The sequence below is a fragment of the Oncorhynchus clarkii genome, chromosome 22 (genome assembly GCF_045791955.1).
Source record: "Oncorhynchus clarkii lewisi isolate Uvic-CL-2024 chromosome 22, UVic_Ocla_1.0, whole genome shotgun sequence".
Taxonomy (NCBI): Eukaryota; Metazoa; Chordata; class Actinopteri; order Salmoniformes; family Salmonidae; genus Oncorhynchus; species Oncorhynchus clarkii.
Genome location: NC_092168.1, coordinates 53,366,426 through 53,393,012, shown reverse-complemented (window position 1 = coordinate 53,393,012; position 26,587 = coordinate 53,366,426). Strand labels below are relative to the sequence as shown.

General features: G+C 48.6%; 1 protein-coding gene across 4 annotated transcripts in view; it reads left to right on the top strand.

Annotated features, from left to right (window-relative positions):
- Window positions 1-26,587, top strand: part of LOC139381021 (disco-interacting protein 2 homolog A) — a 207,914-nt gene that overhangs the window by 79,200 nt on the left and 102,127 nt on the right. For 3 of the 4 annotated variants that reach the window (XM_071124256.1, XM_071124253.1, XM_071124255.1), the window contains 4 exons: window positions 2,916-3,053; window positions 6,998-7,117; window positions 17,660-17,949; window positions 19,819-19,929. In XM_071124256.1, the coding sequence (XP_070980357.1) occupies window positions 2,916-3,053; window positions 6,998-7,117; window positions 17,660-17,949; window positions 19,819-19,929 (659 nt within the window). The remainder of the gene's footprint in view (window positions 1-2,915; window positions 3,054-6,997; window positions 7,118-17,659; window positions 17,950-19,818; window positions 19,930-26,587) is intronic. The other variant, XM_071124254.1, reaches the window with a different exon arrangement.

Sequence of the window (26,587 nt, the reverse complement as noted above, 5' to 3'; positions counted from 1 at the left end):
GGTCATTTCTACAGTGAGATGTGCAGTAGGCCTGGTCATTTCTACAGTGAGGTGTGCAGTAGGCCTGGTCATTTCTACAGTGAGGTGTGCAGTAGGCCTGGTCATTTCTACAGTGAGATGTGCAGTAGGCCTAATCATTTCTACAGTGAGATGTGCAGTAGGCCTGATAATTTCTACAGTGAGATGTGCAGTAGGCCTGATCATTTCTAGTGAGATGTGCAGTAGGCCTGATCATTTCTACAGTGAGATGTGCAGTAGGCCCGGTCATTTCTACAGTGATATGTGCAGTAGGCCCGGTCATTTCTACAGTGAGATGTGCAGTAGGCCTGGTCATTTCTACAGTGAGATGTGCAGTAGGCCCGGTCATTTGTACAGTGAGATGTGCTGTAGGCCCGGTCATTTCTACAGTGAGATGTGCAGTAGGCCTGGTCATTTGTACAGTGAGATGTGCAGTAGGCCCGATCATTTCTACAGTGAGATGTGCAGTAGGCCCGATCATTTCTACAGTGAGATGTGCAGTAGGCCCGATCATTTCTACAGTGAGATGTGAAGTAGGCCGGGTCATTTCTACAGTGAGATGTACAGTAGGCCGGATCATTTCTACAGTGAGATGTGCAGTAGGCGTGGTGATTTCTACAGTGAGATGTGCAGTAGGCCCGGTCATTTGTACAGTGAGATGTGCTGTAGGCCCGGTCATTTCTACAGTGAGATGTGCAGTAGGCCCGATCATTTCTACAGTGAGATGTGCAGTAGGCCCGGTCATTTCTACAGTGAGATGTGCAGTAGGCCTGGTCATTTGTACAGTGAGATGTGCAGTAGGCCCGATCATTTCTACAGTAAGATGTGCAGTAGGCCCGATCATTTCTACAGTGAGATGTGCAGTAGGCCCGATAATTTCTACAGTGAGATGTGAAGTAGGCCGGGTCATTTCTACAGTGAGATGTACAGTAGGCCGGATCATTTCTACAGTGAGATGTGCAGTAGGCGTGGTCATTTCTACAGTGAGATGTGCAGTAGGCCTGGTCATTTCTACAGTGAGATGTGCAGTAGGCCTGATCATTTCTACAGTGAGATGTGCAGTTACTGAAGGTTGCACAATTCGTAGCTAGTTGCCTTGCTTTGGCTGACGTTTGCTAGCTAGCTAGCTATTAGATGTGTCAGGGAATTGCTTGAAAGAAACTCACATCGACTACTAAGCGATGGTAATCCATTATTTCTGCTTACAAGTGTCATCATCACCTATTATAAAATGACAACAGTGCCTTGCTAGCTGACTCGTTTCCTGAAAGAAGTTCCTGGGTTTACCGTCATGGTGTGGATGTTTGGTCAGGACGTTTCGTTTTAATTTGTTCGTTTTGAGAGACTGATTACTAATCACTTCAATCAATCAAATTTATTTATAAAGCCCTTACATCAGCTGATAGCACAAAATGCTGTACAGAATCTCAGCCTAAAACCCCAAACAGCAAGGTGGGGGTTTCCTCGCCTAGGTGGCTAGGAAAAACTCCCTAGAAACGCCAGAACCGAGGAAGAAACCTAGAGAGGGACCAGGCTATGAGGGGTGGCCAGTCCTCTTCTAGCTGTGCCGGGTAGAGGGACCAGGCTATGAGGTGTAGCCAGTCTTCTTCTGGCTGTGCCGGGTGGAGATTCTAACAGAACTTGGCCAAGATGTTCAAATGTTCATAGATGACCAGCAGGATCAAATAATAATAATCACATTGGTTGTCGAGGATGCAACAGGTCAGCACCTCAGGAGTAGATGTCAGTTGACTTTACATGTTTAACATTAGAGAAGCTAAAATTGAAGAAAACCCTCTGTTCTATTAGGTATCTCTCAATCCATGATATGGCAGAGGTTGAAGAGCCATTACACATACGTTTCCTCAACAACCATTTATGGTCAATAATATCACAGGCTGCACTGAAATCTAACAGTACAGCTCCCACAATCTTCTTATCAATTTCGTTCAACCAATCAACAGTCATTTGTGTCAGTGCAGTACATGTTGAGTGCCCTTCTCTATAAGCATGCTGAAAGTCTGTTCATTTGTTTAGAGAAATAGCATTGTATTTGGTCGAACACCATTTTTTCCAACAGTTTTCTAAGAGTTGGAAGCAAGCTGATAGGTCTGCTGTTAGAACCAGTAAAGGCTGGTTCCAGGGATGAGGACAGACTATCCTCTAGACTCAGATTAAAGATATGACAGATAGGAGTGGCTATAGAGTCAGCCATCATCCTCAGCAGCTTTCCATCTAAGTTGTCAATGCCAGGAGATTTGTCATTATTGATCGATAACAATCATTTGTCCACCTCTCCCACACTAACTTTACAAAACTGTAACTTCCAATGCTTTTCTTTCATTCGTTTAAAAAAATATATAAATACGATGACTCGCTGTTTGTTGGCATTTCCTGCCTAAAGCTGCCCACTTTGCCAATGAGATAATCCTTAAAATAAATGGTCAGACGTGACCATCGAGTCTAGTACACTGGCTTCAGTTAATCCTGTTCCATCTAGTCCAGAACTCTGGCTTCAGTTAATCCTGTTCCATCTAGTCTAGAATACTGGCTTCAGTTAATCCTGTTCCATCTAGTCTAGAATACTGGCTTCAGTTAATCCTGTTCCATCTAGTCTAGAACACAGGCTTCAGTTTTTGCCGTTCCTCACCATGAAGAGGTTAGATGCCATCTATCAACACTCAATAATACCCTTGAGAGAAATGATAGATTTGACTGTGAAGTTCTAAATATTAAGTTCTCAGCTAGTCCAGTCCTGTCAGGTCTATAGTGTTTAGGAGCGCACTAAAGTGTTGAATGACTGAATGTAATCTCATAATAGGCCTTAGAATTAAATCACATGAAAGTGTTTGACCCTAACTAGTCCCAGCAGCCTTTGACTTCTGACCTCCACACAGATAACCACTCCGCCCCCCCAGACGTGACTGGCCTATTGGAACACTCGCTGCATGCGGACAGAGACAGACCCCCGGTGGCGTCGGTGAAGGTGGTCCCCAGGGGGTACAACCACTCCAGCGTCATGGAAACCGCCGATGGTGAGTCCCACTGTCAACCCGGGTAGCCATGGCAACATCTCAGTCAATGAGAGCTCAGTAAGAGACCTATCTATCCACTCAGCAGTACCAACATCCTCCTGTAAACCTCTGCTTCACTCTACTCATGTTAACATGTGACTGATTTCATTCACTAGTGGAGAGAGAGGATTTTCATTTGAAACATGGAATGTACCTGCAGTTGATTTACAATAGTGTGCTGGGATGGGTAAGGGTCAGTTCCTGAGTTGTGATAGAGGTCATTTAGAGGGGTGACCGATGAACGGTGTCCCCGGAGACAGATAGCCGGTGTCCCCGGAGACAGATGGCCAACGTTACAGAATAATAAACTCAGCTACAGAAACCACGGCTAGAAAACAAGGCGTATTAGCCAACGTTACAGAATAATAAACTCAGCTACAGCTGTTCAGTCATTGGATATCTTCTGAGTTCAATGTCATCATTACATTTGACAGTTTTTGTACTTTTTTCAGATACAGACATGTATTAATTAATTATATTTTGGTATAAACAATCTAACTACATAAATAGATAATGGTAGAAATTGATTTGAATGGCTAATCTCTTGATACTCTTGGAAAATCAAGATGCAGCCTTATCCACAATACAGGTGAATGCATATTTAATAGTAGTGTGTGCATACATTGACTTATTGATGTTGTTTTAGCTGGTTTCATGGGGCCACAGATAACAATCGGTTTCCCTTCCATGTAGGACCTATTTTATTGTACTGATCAGCAACATTTGCACGGAAGAAGCAATGTCTTGTTTTATAGAAGTGCACTCTGCTGATGTATAGCTCATCGTTCTGATCTATGATAGCCATCTGCCACCCAGAGGACGTTGGACAGGTGTTTGGCATTGGTCCAAGCAGATTCAATTAACATGCTATGTATTCAATGTAGGTAATATAAGGATACATGAATCAGCATGTTCTAGAAGGTTTAGGTGGACTAGCAGTAGTTTTTGTGTGTTTTTTAAAATCATGATTAGTATTAATGACAGGCGTCTCAATCTGATAGTGGGCGTGCTGTATTGAACACCATGTTGCTGCTGTTATATTAGAGGGGCTGCTTTAATGATACATGTTTTATTGAAGAGAAAGCTTAGTGACAAATGAAGCTATGTGGGTAAACATCAGATTACATGTTGTGGTGTTTTTTGAATTGGTCTGTGTTGTGTGACCCTGGTGTGCCCAGTGCTGCTCTGAGCTGCTTGATGAGGAAATGAGAGGTGTCTGGAGACGAAGGTCTGGGGCTAGGGACTAGAGGGGTCTGGTGAAGCTGGTTGAGAGTATCTCTCTCTGTTTCTCTCACTTTCTCTTTTTCTTACTTTCTCTCCTTTTCTTTCTTTCTAAATTCAATTTAAGGGCTTTATTGGCATGGGAAACATATATTAACATTGCCAAAGCAACTGAGGTAGATAATAAACAATAAAAATGAACAGTAAACATTACACACGCAGAAGTTCCAAAAGAATAAAGACATGACAAATGTCATATTTTGTATATATACACAGTGTTGTAATGATGTGCAAATAGTTAAAGTACTAAAGGGAAAATAAATAAACATAAATATGGGTTGTATTTACAATGGTGTTTGTTATTCACTGGTTGACCTTTTCTTGTGGCAACAGGTCACAAATCTTGCTGCTGTGATGGAACACTGTGGTATTTCACCCAATAGATATGGGAGTTTATCAACATCGGCTTTGTTTTCTAATTCTGTGGATCTGTGTAATCTGAAGGAAATATGTGTCTCTGATATGGTCATACATTTGGCAGGAGGTTAGGAAGTGCAGCTCAGTTTCCACCTAATTTTGTAGGCAGTGTGCACATAGCCTGTCTTCTCTTGAGAGCCAGGTCTGCCTACGTCGGCCTCACTCAATAGCAAGGATATACCTCACTCAATAGCAAGGCTATGCTCACTGAGTCTGTACATAGCCAAAGCTTTCCTTAAGTTTGGCTCAGTCACAGTGGTCAGGTTTTCTGCCACTGTGTACGGTCTCTTTAGGGCCAAATAGCATTCTAGTTTGCTCAGTTTTTTTGGTAAATTCTTTCCAATGTGTCAAGTAATTATCTTTTTGTTTTCTCATGATTTAGTTGGGTCTAATTGTCTTGCTGTTTTAGGGCTCTGTGGGGGTCTGTTTGTGAACAGTGCCCGAGGACCAGCTTGCTTAGGGGACTCTTCTCCAGGTTCATCTCTCTGTAGGTGATTGTTTGTTATCGAAGGTTTGGGAATCACTTCCTTTTTAGGTGTGTTGTAGAATTTAACTGCTCTTTTCTGGATTTTGATCATTAGCGGTATCGGCTTAATTCTGCTCTGCATTATTTGGTGTTCTACGTTGTACACAGAGGATATTTGGCTGAATTCTGCATGCAGAGTCTCAATTTGGTCTGCATCCCATTTTGTGAATTATTGGTTGGTGAGCGGACCCCAAACCTCACAACCATAAATGGCAATGGGTTCTATACCGGAATCAAGTATTTTTATCCAGATCCTAATTGGTAAGCCAAATAAAATGTTCCTTTTGATCGCATAGAATGCCCTTCTTGCCTTGTCTCTCAGATCGTTTACAGCTTAGTGGAAGTTACCTGTGGCGCTGATGTTTAGGCCATGGTATGTATAGTTTTTTGTGTGCTCTAGGGCAACAGTTTCTAGATGGTATTTGTATTTGTTGCCCTGGAGACTGGACCTTTTTTAGAACACCATTATTTTTGTCTTACTGAGATTTACTGTCAGGGCCCAGGTCTGACAGAATCTGTGCAGAATATCTAGGTGCTGCTGTAGGCCCTTCTTGGTTGGTGACAGAAGCACCAGATCATCAGCAAACAGTAGACATTTGACTTCAGATTCTAGTAGGGTGAGGCCGGGTGCTGGAGACTGTTCTAGTGCCCTCGCCAATTTGTTGATATATATGTTGAAGAGGGTGGGGCATAACCTGCATCCCTGTCTCACCCCACGGCCCTGTGAAAATAAATGTGTTTTTTTGCCCATTTTAACCGCACACTTGTTGTTTGTGTACATGGATTTTATAATGTTATGTTTTTCCCCAACACCACTTTCCATCAATTTGTATAGCAGACCCTCATGCCAAATTGAGTCAAAGGCTTTTTTGAAATCAACAATTAATGAGAAGACTTTGACTTTGTTTTTGTTTGTTTGTCAATTAGGGTGTGCAGGGTGAATACGTGGTCTTTCGTACGATAATTTGGTAAAAAGTCCATTTGACATTTGGTCAGTACATTGTTTTTTTCTGAGGAAATGAACTAGTCTGCTGGTAATGATAATGCGGCAGATTTTTCCAAGGTTGCTGTTGACACATTTCCCACGGTAGTTATTGGGGTCAAATTTGTCTCCACTTTTGTGGTTTGGGGTGATCAGTCCTTGGTTCCAAATATTGGTGAAGATCCCAGGGCTAAGGATGATGTGAGAGTTTACATATAGCCAATTGGAATTTGTTGTCTGTATATTTTATCATTTCATTGAGGATACCATCAACACCACAGGCCTTTTTGGGTTGGAGTGTTTTTATTTTGTCCTGTAGTTCATTCAATGTAATGGGATAATCCAGTGGCTTCTGGTTGTCTTTTAATTGTTGATTCTAAGATTTGTATTTGATATCATGTATATGGTTTTGCTGTTCTTTGTTATCGGATCAAAAAGATTGGAGAAGTGGTTTATCCATACATCTCCGTTTTGGATAGATAACTCTTCGTGTTTTTGTTAGTTTTTTTAAATCATTTTCCCAGAAGTGGATTCTTCAATTACATTGAGCTGATTTCTGACATGCTGTACCTTTTTCCGTAGTATATTTCTGTATCATTTTAGTGATTCACCATAGTGAATGCGTAGACTCAGGTTTTCTGGGTCTCTATGTTTTTTGGTTGGATAGGTTTCTCAATGTCTCTCCCCCCCTGCCTCTAGGTGTCCCAGTGAACAGCAGAGTGTCCTCTAAGATCCAGCAGCTTCTCAACACTCTGAAGAGACCTAAGAGACCGTCACTTAGAGAGTTCTTCATTGATGACTTCGAGGAGCTTGTAGATGGTAAGTTGCAGATCTCTACTCATGGAAATCAAAGCTGTTTCTACACCTCTGTTTATATAGAGTCCAGTTGAACGTTTCCAGGAAAGCGCTTACCCCTTACATGGACAACCAGGGGTTGTTAAGGGAGTGGACAGGATGCAGGGAGGGCAGTGCTGACTAGAAGGGTAGTTTGATTGAGGTTGGGAGGCGTGGTGGCCGCGATGGCGTCTCAGCCGATTAGGGAAGAATAACTGTCACTTCGGAATGGCTTCAGGTGCGTTCCGGGGAGAATGGTGTCAATGTTTTGCTCATGGCCGGTAAACAGGTGGGAGCGGAACATAGACACTTTAGACACAGTTTAGTGAGATGTGTGTTGGGGTTGGTTTTAGAGGTCGACCGATTAATCGGAATCGCCGATTTCAAGTTTTCATAACAATCGAAAATCGGTATTTTTGGACACCGATTTGGCCTAATTTATTATTATTTTTTACACCTTTATTTAACTAGGCAAGTCACGGTTAACTAGTCCAACGCTCTAACCACCTGCGCGAATGCATTTTACGCGAATGCAGTAAGCCAAGGTAAGTTGTTAGCTAGCATTAAACTTATCTTATAAAAACAATCAATCAATCATAATCACTAGTTAACTACACATGGTTGATATTACTAGTTTATCTAGCGTGTCCTGCGGTGTTGCATATAATCGATGTGGTGCACATTCGCGAAAAAGGACTGTCGTTGTTCCAACGTGTACCTAATCATAAACATGAATGCCTTTCTTAAAATCAATACACAAGTATATGTTTTTAAACCTGCATATTTAGTTAATATAGCCTGCTAACATGAATTTCTTTTAACTAGGGAAAATGTGTCACTCTTGCAACAGAGTCAGGGTATATGCTGCAGTTTGGGCCACCTGGTTCGTTGCGAACTGTGTGAAGACTATTTCTTCCTAACAAAGTCAGCCAACTTCACCAAACTGGATGATTTAACAAAAGCGTTGCATTAATGTACCTAATCATAAACATCAATGCCTTTCTTAAAATCAATACACAGAAGTATATTTTTTTTTAAACCTGCATATTTAGTTAAAATAAATTCATGTTAGCAGGCAATATTAAACTAGGGAAATTGTGGCACTTCTCTTGCATTCATTGCACACAGAGTCCGGGTATATGCAACAGTTTGGGCTGCCTGGCTCGTTGCGAACTAAATTACGTAAAATTCTGGCAAATATGACATGACATTGAAGGTTGTGCAATGTAACACAAATATTTAGACTTATGGATGCCACCCGTTAGATAAAATACCGAACGGTTCTGTAATTCACTGAAAGAATAAACGTTTTGTTTTCGAGATGATAGTTTCCGGATTCGACTATATTAATGACCTAAGGCTCGTATTGCTGTGTGTTATTATGTCTATGTTGTCTATGATTTGATAGAGCAGTTTGACTGAGCGATGGTAGTCACCAGCAGGCTCATAAGCATTCATTCAAACAGCACTTTCGTGCGTTTTGCCAGCAGCTCTTCGGAATGCTTCAAGCATTGCACTGTTTGACTTCAAGCCTATCAACTCCCGAGATTAGGCTGGTGTAACCGATGTGAAATGGCTAGATAGTTAGCGGGGTGCGTGCTAATATCGTTTCAAATGTCACTCGCTCTGAGACTTGGAGTAGTTGTTCCTCTTCATCTGCAAGGGCCGCGCCTTTTGTGGAGCGATGGGTAACGCTGCTTCGAGGGTGGCTGTTGTCAATGTGTTCCTGGTTCGAGCCCAGGTAGGAGCGAGGAGAGGGACGGAAGCTATACCGTTACACTGGCAATATTAAAGTGACTATAAGAACATCCAATAGTCAAAGGTATATGAAATACAAAACGTATAGAGAGAAATAGTCGTATAATGGTGCGCAGGGTTAAGCAGGGGTAGGGGTGGTGCAGGGGGAGGGATGGTACGCGGGGTTAAGCAGGGGTAGTACATGGGGAGGGATGGTACGCGGGGTTAAGCAAGGGTAGGGATGGTACGCGGGGTTAAGTAGGGGTGGTACATGGGGAGGGATGGTACATGGGGAGGGATGGTACACGGGGTTAAGCAGGGGTAAGGGGTGGTACATGGGGAGGGATGGTACGCGGGGTTAAGCAAGGGGAGGGATGGTACGCGGGGTTAAGCAGCGGGAGGGATGGTACGTGGGGTTAAGCAGCGGGAGGGATGGTACATGGGGAGGGATGGTACACGGGGTTAAGCAGCGGGAGGGATGGTACGTGGGGTTAAGCAGCGGGAGGGATGGTACATGGGGAGGGGTGGTGCGCGGGGTTAAGCAGGGGGAGGTACATGGCGAGGGATGGTACACGGGGTTAAGCAGGGGGAGGGATGGTACACTGGGTTAAGGTGTGGTACATGGGGAGGGGTGGCGGGGTTAAGCAGGGGGAGGGATGGTACACGGGGTTAAGCAGGGGGAGGGATGGTACACGGGGATAAGCAGGGGTAGGGGTGGTGCAGGGCGAGGGCTGGTAAGGGGGTTAAGCAGGGGGGATGGGTGGTACATGGAGAGGGATGGTACGCGGGGTTAAGCAGGGGGAGGGATGGTACACGGGGATAAGCAGGGGTAGGGGTGGTACATGGGAAGGGGTGGTGCAGGGCGAGGGCTGGTAAGGGGGGTTAAGCAGGGGGAATGGTGGTATGCGGGGTTAAGCAGTGGTAGGGGTGGTACGCGGGGAGGGGTGGTACGCAGGGGTAGGGGTGGTACGCGGGGTTAAGCAGGGGGAGGGATGGTACTCGGGGATAAGCAGGGGTAGGGGTGGTACATGGGACGGGGTGGTGCAGGGCGAGGGCTGGTAAGGGGGGTTAAGCAGGGGGAATGGTGGTATGCGAGGTTGAGCAGTGGTAGGGGTGGTACGCGGGGAGGGGTGGTACGCGAGGTTAAGCAGGGGTAGGGGTGGTACGCGGGGTTAAGCAGGGGGAGGGATGGTACACGGGGTTAAGCAGGGGGAGGGATGGTACACGGGGATAAGCAGGGGTAGGGGTGGTACATGGGAAGGGGTGGTGCAGGGCGAGGGCTGGTAAGGGGGGTTAAGCAGGGGGAGGGGTGGTATGCGGGGTTAAGCAGTGGTAGGGGTGGTATGCGGGGTTAAGCAGTGGTAGGGGTGGTATGCGGGGTTAAGCAGTGGTAGGGGTGGTATGCGAGGTTAAGCAGGGGTATGGGTGGTACATGGGGAGGGGTGGTACGCAGGGTTAAGCAGGGGGAGGGGTGGTACGCGGGGTTAAGCAGGGGGAGGGGTGGTACTCGGGGTTAAGCAGGGGTAGGGGTGGTACATGGGGAGGGGTGGTACGTGTGGTTAAGCAGGGGGAGGGGTGGTACGCGGGGTTAAGCAGGGGGAGGGGTGGTGTGCGGGGTTAAACGGATAGGGATGGTAGGCTGGGTTCAGCAGGCGGAGGGATGGTACGCGGGGTTAAGTAGGGGTGGTACATGGGGAGGGATGGTACGCGGGGTTCAGCGGGGGGGATGGTACACGGGGTTAAGCAGGGCGAGGTTTGGGAAGTGGGGTTAAGCAGGGGGATGGGTGGTACATGGAGAGGGGTGGTGCGCCGGGTTAAGCAGGAGGAGGGATGGTACGCGGGGTTAAGTAGGGGTGGTACATGGGGAGGGATGGTACGTGGGGTTCAGCAGGGGGGGATGGTACACGGGGTTAAGCAGGGGGAGGGGTGGCACATGGAGAGGAATGGTACGCGGGGTTAAGCAGGGCGAGGGCTGGTACATGGGGAGGGATGGTTCGCAGGGTTACGATGGAGAGGGGTGGTACGCGGGGTTAAGCAGGGGGAGGGGTGGTACGCGGGTTAAGCAGGGGGAGGGGTGGTACATGGGGAGGGCTGGTAAGGGGGTTAAGCAGGGGGATGGGTGGTACATGGAGAGGGGTGGTGCACCGGGTTAAGCAGGAGGAGGGATGGTACGCGGGGTTAAGCAGGGGTGGTACGCGGGGTTAAGCAGGGGGAGGGGTGGTGCAGGGGGTTAAGCAGGGGGAGGGGTGGTGCAGGGGGGTTAAGCAGGGGGAAGGGTGGTACTCGGGGTTAAGCAGGGGGAGGGGTGGTACGCGGGGTTAAGTAGGGGTGGTACATGGGGAGGGATGGTACGCGGGGTTCAGCAGGGGGGGATGGTACACGGGGTTAAGCAGGGCGAGGGGTGGGAAGTGGGGTTAAGCAGGGGGAGGGGTGGCACATGGAGAGGAATGGTACGCGGGGTTAAGCAGGGCGAGGGCTGGTACATGGGGAGGGATGGTTCGCAGGGTTACGATGGAGAGGGGTGGTACGCGGGGTTAAGCAGGGGGAGGGGTGGTACGCGGGTTAAGCAGGGGGAGGGGTGGTACATGGAGAGGGCTGGTAAGGGGGTTAAGCAGGGGGATGGGTGGTACATGGAGAGGGGTGGTGCACCGGGTTAAGCAGGAGGAGGGATGGTACGCGGGGTTAAGCAGGGGTGGTACGCGGGGTTAAGCAGGGGGAGGGGTGGTGCAGGGGGTTAAGCAGGGGGAGGGGTGGTGCAGGGGGGTTAAGCAGGGGGAAGGGTGGTACTCGGGGTTAAGCAGGGGGAGGGGTGGTACGCGGGGTTTAGCAGTGGTAGGGGTGGTACATGGGGAGGGGTGTCACGCGGGGTTAAGCAGGGGGAGGGATGGCACGCGGGGTTAAGCAGGGTGAGGGGTGGCACGCGGGGTTAAGCAGGGGGAGGGGTGGCACGCGGGGTTATGCAGGGGGAGGGGTGGCACGCGGGGTTAAGCAGGGGGAGGGGTGGCACGCAGGGTTCAGCAGGGCAAGGGGTGGGAAGTGTGGTTAAGCTTGGGGAGGGGTGGCACATGGAGAGGGATGGTACGTGGGGTTAAGCAGGGGGAGTGATGGTACATGGGGAGGGATGGTTCGCAGGGTTAAGCAGGGGGAGGGGTGGTACGCGGGTTAAGCAGGGGGAGGGGTGGTACATGGGGAGGGATGGTACGCAAGGTTAAGCAGGGGGAGGGGTGGTGCAGGGGGTTAAGCAGGGGGAGGGGTGGTGCAGGGGTTAAGCAGGGGGAAGGGTGGTACTCGGGGTTAAGCAGGGGGAGGGGTGGTACGCGGGGTTTAGCAGTGGTAGGGGTGGTACATGGGGAGGGGTGTAACGCGGGGTTAAGCAGGGGGAGGGATGGCACGCGGGGTTAAGCAGGGGGAGGGGTGGCACGCGGGGTTAAGCAGGGGGAGGGGTGGCACGCGGGGTTAAGCAGGGGGAGGGGTGACACGCGGGGTTAAGCAGGGGGAGGGGTGGCACGCGGGGTTAAGCAGGGGGAGGGGTGACACGCAGGGTTCAGCAGGGCGAGGGGTGGGAAGTGTGGTTAAGCTTGGGGAGGGGTGGCACATGGAGAGGGATGGTACGTGGGGTTAAGCAGGGGGAGTGATGGTACTTAGGGAGGGATGGTTCGCAGGGTTAAGCAGGGGGAGGGGTGGTACGCGGGTTAAGCAGGGGGAGGGGTGGTACATGGAGAGGGATGGTACGCGGGGTTAAGCAGGAGGAGGGATGGTACGCGGGGTTAAGCAGGGGTGGTACGCGGGGTTAAGCAGGGGGAGGGGTGGTGCAGGGGGTTAAGCAGGGGGAGGGGTGGTGCAGGGGGTTAAGCAGGGGGAGGGGTGGTGCAGGGGGTTAAGCAGGGGGATGGGTGGTACATGGAGAGGGGTGGTGCGCCGGGTTAAGCAGGGGTGGTACGCGGGGTTAAGCAGGGGGAGGGGTGGTACATGGGGAGGGATGGTAGGCGAGGTTAAGCAGGTGGAGGGGTGGTGCAGGGGGAGGGGTGGTGCAGGGGGTTAAGCAGGGGGAGGGGTGGTGCAGGGGGTTAAGCAGGGGGAGGGGTGGTACTCGGGGTTAAGCAGGGGGAGGGGTGGTACGCGGGGTTAAGCAGTGGTAGGGGTTAAGCAGGGGGAGGGGTGTCACGCGGGGTTAAGCAGGGGGAGGGGTGGTATGCGGGTTAAGCAGGGGGAGGGGTGGTACATGGAGAGGGATGGTACGCGGGGTTAAGCAGGGGTAGGGGTGGTGCAGGGCGAGGGCTGGTAAGGGGGTTAAGCAGGGGAATGGGTGGTACATGGAGAGGGGTGGTGCGCCGGGTTAAGCAGGAGGAGGGATGGTACGCGGGGTTAAGTAGGGGTGGTACATGGGGAGGGATGGTACGCGGGGTTCAGCAGGGGGGGATGGTACACGGGGTTAAGCAGGGCGAGGGGTGGGAAGTGGGGTTAAGCAGGGGGAGGGGTGGCACATGGAGAGGAATGGTACGCGGGGTTAAGCAGGGCGAGGGCTGGTACATGGCGAGGGATGGTTCGCAGGGTTACGATGGAGAGGGGTGGTACGCGGGGTTAAGCAGGGGGAGGGGTGGTACGCGGGGTTAAGCAGGGGGAGGGGTGGTACGCGGGTTAAGCAGGGGGAGGGGTTAAGCAGGGGTAGGGGTGGTGCAGGGCGAGGGCTGGTAAGGGGGTTAAGCAGGGGGATGGGTGGTACATGGAGAGGGGTGGTGCACCGGGTTAAGCAGGAGGAGGGATGGTACGCGGGGTTAAGCAGGGGTGGTACGCGGGGTTAAGCAGGGGTGGTACGCGGGGTTAAGCAGGGGTGGTACGCGGGGTTAAGCAGGGGTGGTAGCGGGGTTAAGCAGAGGTGGTACGCGGGGTTAAGCAGGGGCGGTACGCGGGGTTAAGCAGGGGGAGGGGTGGTACATGGGGAGGGATGGTAGGCGAGGTTAAGCAGGGGGAGGGGTGGTGCAGGGGGTTAAGCAGGGGGAGGGGTGGTGCAGGGGGTTAAGCAGGGGGAGGGGTGGTGCAGGGGGTTAAGCAGGGGGAAGGGTGGTACTCGGGGTTAAGCAGGGGGAGGGGTGGTACGCGGGGTTAAGCAGTGGTAGGGGTTAAGCAGGGGGAGGGATGGCATGCGGGGTTAAGCAGGGGGAGGGGTGGCACGCGGGGTTAAGCAGGGGGAGGGGTGGCACGCGGGGTTAAGCAGGGGGAGGGGTGGGAAGTGTGGTTAAGCTTGGGGAGGGGTGGCACATGGAGAGGGATGGTACGTGGGGTTAAGCAGGGGGCGTGATGGTACATGGGGAGGGATGGTTCGCAGGGTTAAGCAGGGGAGGGGTGGTACGCGGGGTTAAGCAGGGGGAGGGGTGGTACGCGGGTTAAGCAGTGGTAGGGGTGGTACATGGAGAGGGATGGTACGCAGGGTTAAGCAGGGGTAGGGGTGGTACATGGGGAGGGGTGGTGCAGGGCGAGGGCTGGTAAGGGGGGTTAAGCAGGGGAATGGGTGGTACATGGAGAGGGATGGTACGCTGGGTTAAGCAGGGGGAGGGATGGTATACGGGGTTAAGCAGGGGGAGGGATGGTACACGGGGATAAGCAGGGGTAGGTGTGGTACATGGGAAGGGGTGGTGCAGGGCTGATGGCTGGTAAGGGGGTTAAGCAGGGGGGATGGGTGGTACATGGAGAGGGATGGTACGCAGGTTTAAGCAGGGGGAGGGATGGTACACGGGGTTAAGCAGGGGTAGGGGTGGTACATGGGAAGGGGTGGTGCAGGGCGGGGGCTGGTAAGGCGGGTTAAGCAGGGGGAGTGGTGGTATGCGGGGTTAAGCAGTGGTAGGGGTGGTACATGGGGGGATGGTCCGCGGGGTTAAGCAGGGGGGGATGGTACGCGGGTTAAGCAGTGGGAAGGGTGGTACTTGGGGTTAAGCAGGGGGAGGGGTGGTACGCGGGGTTAAGCAGGGGGTAGGGGTGGTGCGCGGGGTTAAGCATGGGGAGGGGTGGTACGTGGGGTTAAGCAGGGGGAGGGGTGGTACGCGGGGTTAAGCAGGGGGTAGGGGTGGTGCGCGTGGTTAAGCATGGGGAGGGGTGGTACGTGGGGTTAAGCAGGGGGAGGGGTGGTACGCGGGGTTAAGCAGGGGGTAGGGGTGGTGCGCGGGGTTAAGCAGGGGGTAGGGGTGGTACGCGGGGTTAAGCAGGGGGAAGGGTGTTTCTGGGGTTAAGCAGGGGGAGGGGTGGTACGCTGTGTTTGCTAGCACAGATAGTTTGCAGTGTTTTGAGTGTGGGGACTTTGGGCACAAGAAGTTTACCTGCCCACGTAAGGTCCAGAGACGGGGAGATCGTGCAGACAAACGCAACCAGCAGGCAGCAGGGGCTGGGACACATGGGGCAGAGGCTGGGGTTAACTCTGCTCTGAGGCAGGCTACTGGAGGGGATACTGGGGGAGAGGAGACTAGAGCTGGGCCAAGTGGTGGTGCATGGGCCATGGTTACGTACGCCTCTAGGAAGAGGGAATGCAACACCCTGCTACAACTCAACTCCCTGTGGAGCGAAAGAGGTATGGGACTGTAGGTGCGAGTAAGGATGACAAAGGCAGAGAGAGTGGTACCGTTCACATGGAATTTATTCCTTCACACGGTAATATGGGGAAAAGGGTCTGGACGGAACCAAAGCAAAGAAAGTAAATATCAAAGCCCCCCCTCCTACCTTACCTGCCTACCCACTACTTACCTAACTAGCACCACCTGGTGCACTAACCAAATTACAGGGGGTTACGGGCATCCCCTTCCTCCGCCCTGTCCTTCGACTTGGCATTGGAAGGTCTAGCCGTCTCCTCTCTTGAAGCCTCCCCCTCGTCATCTTTCAACTAGAAAATGTATTTCTTCACTAAACCCTCCCTGACTTGCACCAAAAGCTCAGCCTTTAGGGCTTTCTCAGGGATGAAGAGTCCATAATGGTGAGCTTTATATAAACTGGAAACCACATATCCTAAGAAAATCGATACCGAAGTTCTATCAACACATTGACTGTAGTACTCAGTCTGGTTAAACACTTGACCACTGCTACTCCCCCTTTCGAAATGCCTACAAGGCCCTCCCCCGCCCTTCGAAAAATCAGATGACGACTCCATTTTGCTCCTCCTTTCCTATAGGCAGAAACCCAAACAGGAAGTACCCGTGCTAAGGTCTATTCAACGCTGGTTTGACCAATCGGAACCCATGCTTCAAGATTGTTTTGATCACACGGATACAAATCTTGTAGTTATAATCTCTGTAAGGCAATCAAATAGGCAAAATGTCAGAACAGAGACAAAGTGGAGTCGCAATTCAATGGCTCAGACATGCCCGCTTTGAGGATCACACAGTGCCACCGCCCGCTCCCAAGGACTGTGGACTCTCTACGTGGCCAACGTGTTTTCAATCTCTCCCTATCCCAGTCTGTTGTCCCAACTTGCTTCAAGGTGTCCACTATTGTTGCTGTACCCAAGAAGGCAAATGTAACTGAACAAAATGACTCTAGCCCCGTAGCACTCACTTCTGTCATATGCTTTGAGAGACTAGTTAAGTATAATATCCCCTCCACCCTACCTGTCACCCTAGACCCACTTCAGTTTGCATATCGCCCCAATAGATCCACAGACGATGCAATCACCATCGCACTGCAAACTGCCCTATCCCATCTGGACAAGAGGAATACCTACATAAGAATGCTGTTCATTGACTGTAGCTCAGCCTTCGACACCATAGTACCCTCAAAGCTCCACATTAAGCTTGGGACCCTGGATCTGTGCAACCCTCCCTGTGCAACTGGGTCCTGGTCTTCCTGACGGGCCGCCCCCAGGTGGTGAAGGTAGGAAACAACACCTCCACTTCACTGATCCTCAACACAGGGGCCCCACAAGGGTGAGTGCTCAGCCCCCTCCTGTACTCCCTGTCTACCCATGACTGTGCGGCCACATGCTCCTCCAGCTCAATCATCAGGTTTCCGACGACACAACAGTAGTGGGCCTGATTACCAACAATGACGAGATAGCCTACAGGGAGGAGGTGAGGGCCCTGGTGGAGTGGTGCCATGAAAATAGCAGATTTGTATTTGTGGTCTTGCGACTGGACCTTTTTTGGAATACAATATTTTTGTCTTACTGAGATTTTTTGCCAGGGCCCAAGTCTGACAATCTGTACAGAAGATCTAGGTGCTTGGGGAAAGAAGCACCAGAACATCAGCAAACAGTAGACTGTTCTACTGATTCTAGTTGGATGAGGCCAGGTGCTGCAGACTGTTCTAGTTCTCAAGCTGCATCCCTGTTCCACCCCACGACCCTTGGAAAGAAATGTGTGTTTGTGTACATGGATTTTATAATGTTGTACGTTTTTTCCCAACACCACTTTCCATCAATTTATATAGCAGACCCTTCATGCCAAATTGATTCAACAAAGCATGAGAAGACTTTTCCTTTGTTTTGGTTTGCTTGTTTGTCAATTAGGGTGTGCAGGGTGAATACATGGTCTGTCGTATGGTAATTTGGTAACAAGCCAATTTGATGTTTGCTCAGTACATTGTTTTTCATGAGGAAATGTACAAGTCTGTCTCTCTCTTCCATCTCTCTGCTCTGTCTCTTTCCTCCATCTCTCTCTCCTCCATCTCTCTCCTCCATCTCTCTCCTTCCTCTCTCTCTCGCCTTCCTCCATCTCTCTCTGTTCTCTGTTCGAACATGGATATGCTGGGGGTTAGGGATGCTGTAAGCTTCTTTCACCTTGGATAAAGTATTAAAACATGTTAATTCTTTAGTTCAGCAGCCGGACCCTAACCAGCCCAAGGCGGAGGGGAACCAGATGTCCCCTCTAGCAGGCGAGCCTCTGGGTGTAGTGACCAACTGGCCTCCTTCCCTGCTGGCCTCCCTCCAGCGCTGGGGCATCACCCAGCCCAGGAGCCCCTGTCTCACTGCCCTGGACAACGCTGGTAAACCAGTGTACACTCTTACCTACGGCAAGCTGTGGACACGCAGCCAGAAACTGGCCTTCACGCTTCTGAACAAACTGAGCACTAGGAACGAGCCACTACTGCTGCCGGGAGATAGAGTGAGTGGTCTTTTTCTCTCCTATAGATGTCGAAGCAGCTTCTGTCTGTTTTAAAGCCAATCCTTTAGCCAGTATGTCACTGTGTCAAAGCAGCTATTGACAGTTTAGGTCGCATTAGTTGTATCTTCACAGTGGTTGTGTGTTCCTATAGACAGATGGTGACAGTATGTACCCTATAGGTTGATGTTGACAGTATGTGTACTATAGGTTGATGATGACAGTATGTGTACTATAGGTTGATGGTGACAGTATATGTCCTATAGGTTGATGGTGACAGTATGTGTCCTATAGACAGATGGTGACAATATGTATCCTATAGGTTGATGTTGACAGTATGTGTCCTATAGGTTGATGGTGACAGTATGTGTCCTATAGGTTGATGGTGACAGTATGTATCCTAAAGGTTGATGGTGACAGTATGTACCCTATAGGTTGATGGTGACAGTATGTACCCTATAGGTTGATGGTGACAGTATGTACCCTATATGTTGATGTTGACAGTATGTACCCTATATGTTGATGGGGACAGTATGTACCCTATAGGTTGATGGCAACAGTATGTACCCTATAGGTTGATGGTGACAGTGTGTACCCTATATGTTGATGGTGACAGTATGTACCCTATATGTTGATGGGGACAGTATGTACCCTATAGGTTGATGGTGACAGATGGGAACAGTATGTACCCTATAGGTTGATGGTGACATGATGTACCCTAAAGGTTGATGGTGACATTATGTACCCTACAGGTTGATGGTGACCGTATGTGTCCTATAGGTTGATGTTGACAGATGGGAACAGTATGTACCCTATAGGTTGATGGTGACAGTATGTACCCTATAGGTTGATGGGGACAGTATGTACCCTAAAGGTTGATGGTGACAGTATGTGTCCTACAGGTTGGTGTTGACAGATGGGGACAGTATGTACCCTACAGGTTGATGGTGAAAGTATGTGTCCTATAGGTTGATGTTGACAGTATGTGTACTATAGGTTGATGGTGACAGTATGTGTCCTATAGGTTGATGTTGACAGTATGTGTACTATAGGTTGATGGTGACAGTATGTGTACTATAGGTTGATGGTGACAGTATGTACCCTATAGGTTGATGGTGACAGTATGTGTCCTATAGGTTGATGGTGACAGTATGTGTACTATAGGTTGATGGTGACAGTATGTGTACTATAGGTTGATGGTGACAGTATGTACCCTATAGGTTGATGGTGACAGTATGTACCCTATAGGTTGATGGTGACAGTATGTATCCTATAGACAGAGGGTGACAGTATGTGTACTATAGGTTGATGGTGACAGTATGTACCCTATATGTTGATGGTGACAGTATGTACCCTATAGGTTGATGGTGACAGTATGTACCCTATAGGTTGATGGTGACAGTATGTGTCCTATAGGTTGAAGGGGACAGTATGTGTCCTATAGGTTGAAGGGGACAGATGGTGACAGTATGTGTCCTATAGACAGATGGTGACAGTATGTACCCTATAGGTTGATGGTGACAGTATGTATCCTATAGGTTGACGGTGACAGTATGTGTCCTAAAGACAGATGGTGACAGTATGTATCCTATAGACAGATGGTGACAGTATGTATCCTATAGACAGATGGTGACAGTATGTGTCCTATAGGTTGAAGGGGACAGATGGTGACAGTATGTACCCTATAGGTTGACGGTGACAGTACGTATCCTATAGACAGATGGTGACCGTATGTGTCCTATAGACAGATGGTGACAGTATGTGTCCTATAGGTTGAAGGGGACAGATGGTGACAGTATGTGTCCTATAGACAGATGGTAACAGTATGTACCCTATAGGTTGATTTTGACAGTATGTCTGTGTTTTCTTTAGGTTGCTCTAGTGTTCCCCAACAGTGACCCTGTGATGTTTATGGTGGCGTTCTATGGATGTCTGCTGGCAGAGCTGATCCCTGTGCCCATTGAGGTACCCCTCACCAGGAAGGTAAGGACAGGACAGGGGAGGGGACATGGACTAGGTTTGTGGTGCCTACCTGCTCTCTGAAGGCATAGGAAACATGTTTACATTGCCAAAGCAAGTGAAATGCTGTATCTAATAAACAATGACACATTTACGTTACACTCACAACAGTTCCAAAATAATAGAGACATTTTGAATGTTAGTTTGTCTGTTTACAGGGCATTCGGAAAGTATTCAGACCCCTTTCCTTGTTCTACATTTTGTTATGTTACAGCTTTATTCTAAAATGGATTTAAAAAATGTTCCTCATCAATCTGGAAACAATACCCCATAATGACAAGGCGAAAACAGGTTTTTAGAAGTGTTTGCTAATTTATAAAGAATAGAAAACTGAAATACCTTATTTACATAAGTATTCAGACCCTTTGCTATGAGACTTAAAATTGAGCTCAGGTGCATCCTGTTTCCATTGATCATCCTTGAGATGTTTCTACAACTTGATTGGAGTCCACCTGTGGTAAATTCAATTGCTTGGACATGATTTCAAAAGGCACACACCTGTCTATATAAGGTCCCACAGTTGACAGTGCATGTCAGAGCAAAAACCAAGCCAAGAAGTCAAAGGAATTCTCCGTAGAGCTCAGAGACAAGATTGTGTCGAGGCACAGATTTGGGGAAGGATACCAAAAAATGTCTGCATCATTGAAGGCCCCCAAGGACACATTGGCCTCAATCGTTCGTAAATGGGAGAAGTTTGGAACCACCAAGGCTCTTCCTAGATTTGGCCGCCCAGCCAAACTGAGCAATTGGGGGAGAAGGGCCTTGGTCAGGGGAGGTCAGGTAAGGATGGTCACTCTAACAGAGCTCCGGAGTTCCTCTGTGGTGATGGGAGAACTTTGCAGAAGGACAACCATCTCTGCAGCACTCCATAAATCAGGCCTTTATGGTAGAGTGGCCAGACGGATACCACTCCTCAGTAAAAGGCATATGACAGCCTGCTTGGAGTTTGCCAAAAGGCACCTAAAGAACCCTCAGACAAGGAGAAACAAGATTCTCTTTAAATCACTCGACGAAACCTGGCACCATCCCTACGGTGAAACATGTTGGTGACAGCATCATGCTGTGGGGATGTTTTTCAGCGGCAGGGACTAGGAGACTAGTCAGGATCGAGGGAAAGATGAACGGAGCAAAGAACAGAGATCCTTGATGAAAACCTGCTCCAGAACGCTCAGGACCTCAGAATGGGCCAAAGGTTCACCTTCCAACAGGACAACGACCCTAAGCACACAGCCAAGACAACAGTCAGGAATGGCTTCGGGAAACGTCTCAATGTCCTTGAGTGGCCCAGCCAGATCCCAGACTTGAACCCGATCGAACATCTCTGGAGAGCCTTGAAAATAACTGTGCAGCAACGCTCCCCATCCAACCTGCAAAGAAGAATGGGAGAAACTCCCCAAATTCAGGTGTGCCAAGCTTGTAGCGTCATACCCAAGAAGTCTCAAAGCTGTAATTGCTGCCAAAGGTGTTTCAACAAAGTACTGAGTAAAGGGTCTGAATACTTATGTAAATGTGACATTTCAGTTAGTTACATTTTATTAATTTGCAAACATTTCTAAAAACATGTTTTTGCTTTGTCATTATGAGGTATTGTGTGTAGACTGATGGGGGGAAACGATTTAATCATTTGTCGAATAAGGCTGTAACGTAAACATTTTTGGGGAAAAGTCAAGGGGTCTGAATACTTTATGAACACTGTATTTTAAATGAATTTGGAAATGCAGCTGGCCAGTTGTTTGAACATGCAGCTGGCCAGTTGTTTGAACATGCAGCTGGCCAGTTGTTTGGACATGCAGCTGGCCAGTTGTTTGGACATGCAGCTGGCCAGTTGTTTGGACATGCAGTTGGCCAGTTGTTTGGACATGCAGCTGGCCAGTTGTTTGGAAATGCAGCTGGCCAGTTGTTTGGACATGCAGCTGGCCAGTTGTTTGGACATGCAGCTGGCCAGTTGTTTGGAAATCAGTTGGAATAAGTACAGAAGCCTAGGTAGTACAGTCATCTTGACAGAATGAATGCGACATGCTAATGAAATGAGAAGAGAATCCTTCTTAGCGCGAGTGTTTTTTAAAGTTATGTTTAAACAGAGCCTTAAATGAGCATGTGACCTTTATATAAAGACCTGATGCGAAACCTTAAACGGGAAACCTTCTGCTGACTAGTTAACTTCTTTGGGATAGAGGGCAGCATTTTAATTTTTGGAATAATAGCGTGCCCAGACTGAACTGCCTCCTACTCAGTGCCAGTTGCTAATATATGCATATTATTATTAGTATTAGATAGAAAACAATCTGAAGTTTCTTAAACTGTTTGAATGATGTCTGTGAGTATAACATAACTCATGTGGTGACTGGTTAATGGGGAGGAGCACACTTTTTGTCAGGTTTAACTTATTACCAGAACATTTCCCAAAACCTTGTAGCATGTCCAGGAGATAGGGAGTAGACTCCGCAGGGTTAGAGATAGGGAGTAGACTCCGCAGGGTTAGAAATGGGGAGTAGACTCCGCAGGGTTAGAGATGGGGAGTAGACTCCGCTGGCTTAGAGATGGGGAGTAGACTCCGCGGGGTTAGAGATGGGGAGTAGACTCCGCGGGGTTAGAGATGGGGAGTAGACTCCGCGGGGCTGGAGATGGGGAGTAGACTCCGCGGGGTTAGAGATGGGGAGTAGACTCCGCGGGGTTAGAGATGGGGAGTAGACTCCGCGGGGTTAGAGATGGGGAGTAGACTCCGCGGGGTTAGAGATGGGGAGTAGACTCTGCGGGGTTAGAGAGGGGGTAAAGGAGACTCCACGGGGTTAGAGAGGGGGTATAGGAGACTCCACACGGTTAGAGAGGGGGTATAGACGACTCCAACACCATCAATACGTTTTCCGATGATCCAACAGTGGTAGGCCTGATAAAGGAGCTCCTCCTCCTGCGCCGCGGATCAGACAAGGAGCTCCTCCGCCGCGGATCAGACAAGGAGCTCCTCCTCCTCCGCCACGGATCAGACAAGGAGCTCCTCCTCCTCCGTGGATCAGACAAGGAGCTCCTCCTCCTCCGTGGATCAGACAAGGAGCTCCTCCTCCTCTGCTGTGTATCAGACAAGGAGTTCCTCCTCCTCTGCCGTGTATCAGACAAGGAGTTCCTCCTCCTCTGCTGTGGATCAGACAAGGAGCTCCTCCTCCTCTGCCGTGGATCAGACAAGGAGCTCCTCCTCCTCCGCCGTGGATCAGACAAGGAGCTCCTCCTCCTCCACTGTGGATCAGACAAGGAGCTCCTCCATGGACCAGAATCATTTTCGTATTCTAAAAATGAGTAACGTTAATGCACAATCAATCTCCTCACACTATCAAATAATGAGAGTTGAGGTCAGGAAGTGTTGCAATCAAGTCTTAGAAACATGGAGCTTCATCCCAATTAGGACCATAGAGGTTAGCCAGAACATCCTGTGTGTTAAACAATTTCCCCATAACATGTCTGCCAGTTAGTATCTGAAATGACTTGGGAGGAAACAAACAGGGTGCCTTTTCTGAACTAAAGAGAAGATGGCTGCCCTAAGGCCTTAACACCAATGTTGAATGGACATTTTTTGTCGACCCATCTTCTCCTTAGTTTTAGCACGGTCGCTGGACCAGAGATGGGTCTCTTGGGGGAAAAAAAACTAATTCCGTTCTTAAAGACTTAAGATGAGCATACATTCGACTATGCTTGACCACGTGGTTAATTCCTTTTAAGTTCCAACTGATATAGCTAGTGGAGCCTGGAGTATGTGATTTAGGCATAGTCATTAGAAATTAATAAGGTCACATAGTCATTAGAAATGAATGGAAGTAAGGTCACATGGCCAGTGTGATGAAAGGTCAGAGTAATAAGATACAAAGAAAATACCTTATTACCTTGGACCCCAATGCTGGCCTTCCCCCTGTTGGAAGGCTGCATGTTCCTCTCCTACACTAAATAAAATACTACCATGTTAAGCCTAACCTCAGTAGAGTCTATCCAGGGCCAACATTTTTTATATATTTTATTTATTTCACCTTTATTTAACCAGGTAGGCCAGTTGAGAACAGGTTTTCATTTACAACTGCGACCTGGGCAAGATAAAGCAAAGCAATGTGACACAAACAACAACACAGAGTTACACATAAACAAACGTACAGACTATAACGCAATAGAAAAACATACAGTTGAAGTCGGAAGTTTACATACACTTAGGTTGGAGTCATTAAAACTCATTTTTCAACCACTCCACAAATTTCTTGTTAACAAACTATAGTTTTGGCAAGTCGGTTAGGACATCTACTTTGTGCATGACACAAGTCATTTTTCGAACATTTTTTTACAGACAGATTATTACACTTATAATTCACTTTATCACAATTCCAGTGGGTCAGAAGTTTACATACACTAAGTTGACTGTGCCTTTAAACAGCTTGGAAAATTCCAGAAAAGGATGTCATGGCTTTAGAAGCTTCTGTTAGGCTAATTGACATAATTTGAGTCAATTGGAGGTGTACCTGTGGATGTATTTCAAGGCTTACCTTTAAACTCAGTGCCTCTTTGCTTGGCATCATGGGAAAATAAAAAGAAATCAGCCAAGACTTCAGAAAATAAATTGTATTTAGTCTGGTTCATCCTTGGGAGCAATTTCCAAATGCCTGAAGGTATCACGTTCATCTGTACAAACAATAGTATGCCAGTATAAACACCATGGGACCACGCAGCCGTCATACCCCTCAGGAAGGAGACGCGTTCTGTCTCGCGTTCTGTCTCCTAGAGAACGAGAAAAGTGCAAATTAATCCATGAACAACAGGAAAGGACCTTGTGAAGATGCTTTAGGAAATGGGTACAAAAGTATCTATATCCACAGTAAAACAAGTCCTATATCAACATAACCTGAAAGGCTGCACAGCAAGGAAGATGCCACTGCTCCAAAACCAACATAAAAAAGCCAGACTAGGGTTTGAAACTGCACATGGGGACAAAGATCATACTTTTTGGAGAAATGTCCTCTGGTCTGATGAAACAAAAATAGAACTGTTTGACCATATTGACCATTGTTATGTTTGGAGGAAAAAGGGGGATGCTTGCAAGCAGACGAACACGATCCCAACCGTGAAGTACGGGGGTGGCAACATCATATTGTGGGGGTGCTTTGCTGCAAGAGGGACTGGTGCACTTAACAAAATAGACGGCATCATGAGATAGGAATATTATGTGGATATATTGTAGCAACATCTCAAGACATCAGTCAGGAAGTTCAAGCTTGGTCGCAAATGGGTCTTCCAAATGGATAATGACCCCAAGTATACTTCCAAAGTTGTGGAAAAATGGCTTAAGGACAACAAAGTCGAGGTATTGGAGTGGCCATCACAAAGCCCTGACCTCAATCCTATAGAAATTTGTGGGCAGAACTGAAAAAGTGTGTGCGAGCAAGGAGGCCTACAAACCTGACTCAGTTACACCAGCTCTGTCAGGAGGAATGGGCCAACATTCACCCAACTTATTGTGGGAAGCTTGTGGAAGGCTACCTGAAATGTTTGACCCAAGTTAAACAAGTTAAAGGCAATGCTACCAAATACTAATTGAGTGTATTTAAACTTCTGACCTACTGGGAATGTGATGAAAGAAATTAAAGCTGAAATAAATAATTCTCTCTACTATTATTGTGACATTTCACATTCTTAAAATCAAGTGGTGATCCTAACTGACGTAAGACTGAATTTTTACTATAATTAAATGTCAGGAATTGTGAAAAACTGAGTTTAAATGTTTGAAACAGACCACCATAGTCCCTGTGCCCAAGAAAGCGAAGGTAACTTGCCTAAATGATTACCGCCCCATAGCACTCACGTCGGTAGCCATGAAGTGCTTTGAAAGGCTGGTCATGGCTCACATCAACACCATCATGCCAGAAATTCTAGACCCACTCCAATTTGCATACCGCCCCAACAGATCCACAGATGACGCAATCTCAATCGCACTCCATACTGCCCTTTCCCACCTGGACAAAAGGAACAACTATGTGAGATTGCTATTAATTGACTACAGCTCAGCGTTCAACACCATAGTGCCCACAAAGCTCATAAATAAGCTAAGGACCCTGGGACTAAACACCTCCCTCTGCAACTGGATCCTGGACTTCTGGATGGGCCGCCCCCAAGTGCTGAGGGTAGGTAACACATCCGCCACTCTGATCCTCAACACTGGGGCCCCTCAGGGGTGCGTGCTTTGTCCCGTCCGTCCTGTACTTCCTGTTCATCCACGACTACGTGGCCAAGCACGATTCCAACACCAAGTTCGCTGACGGCAACAGTGGTAGGCCTGATCACCAACAACGATGAGACAGCTTATAGGGAGGAGGTCACACTGCCAGGACAACAACAACCTCTCTATGTGAGCAAGACAAAGGAGCTAATTGTGGACTACAGGAAAAGGCGGGCCTAACTGGCCCCAATTAACATCGACGGGGCTGTAGTGGAGCAGGTTGAGAGTTTCATGTTCCTTGGTGTCCACATCACCAACAAACTGTCATGGTCCAAACACACCAAGACAGTCGTGAAGAGAGCACGACAAAGCTTATTCCCCCTCAGGAGACTGAAAAGATTTGTCATGGGTCCCCAGATCCTCAAAGATCTACAGCTG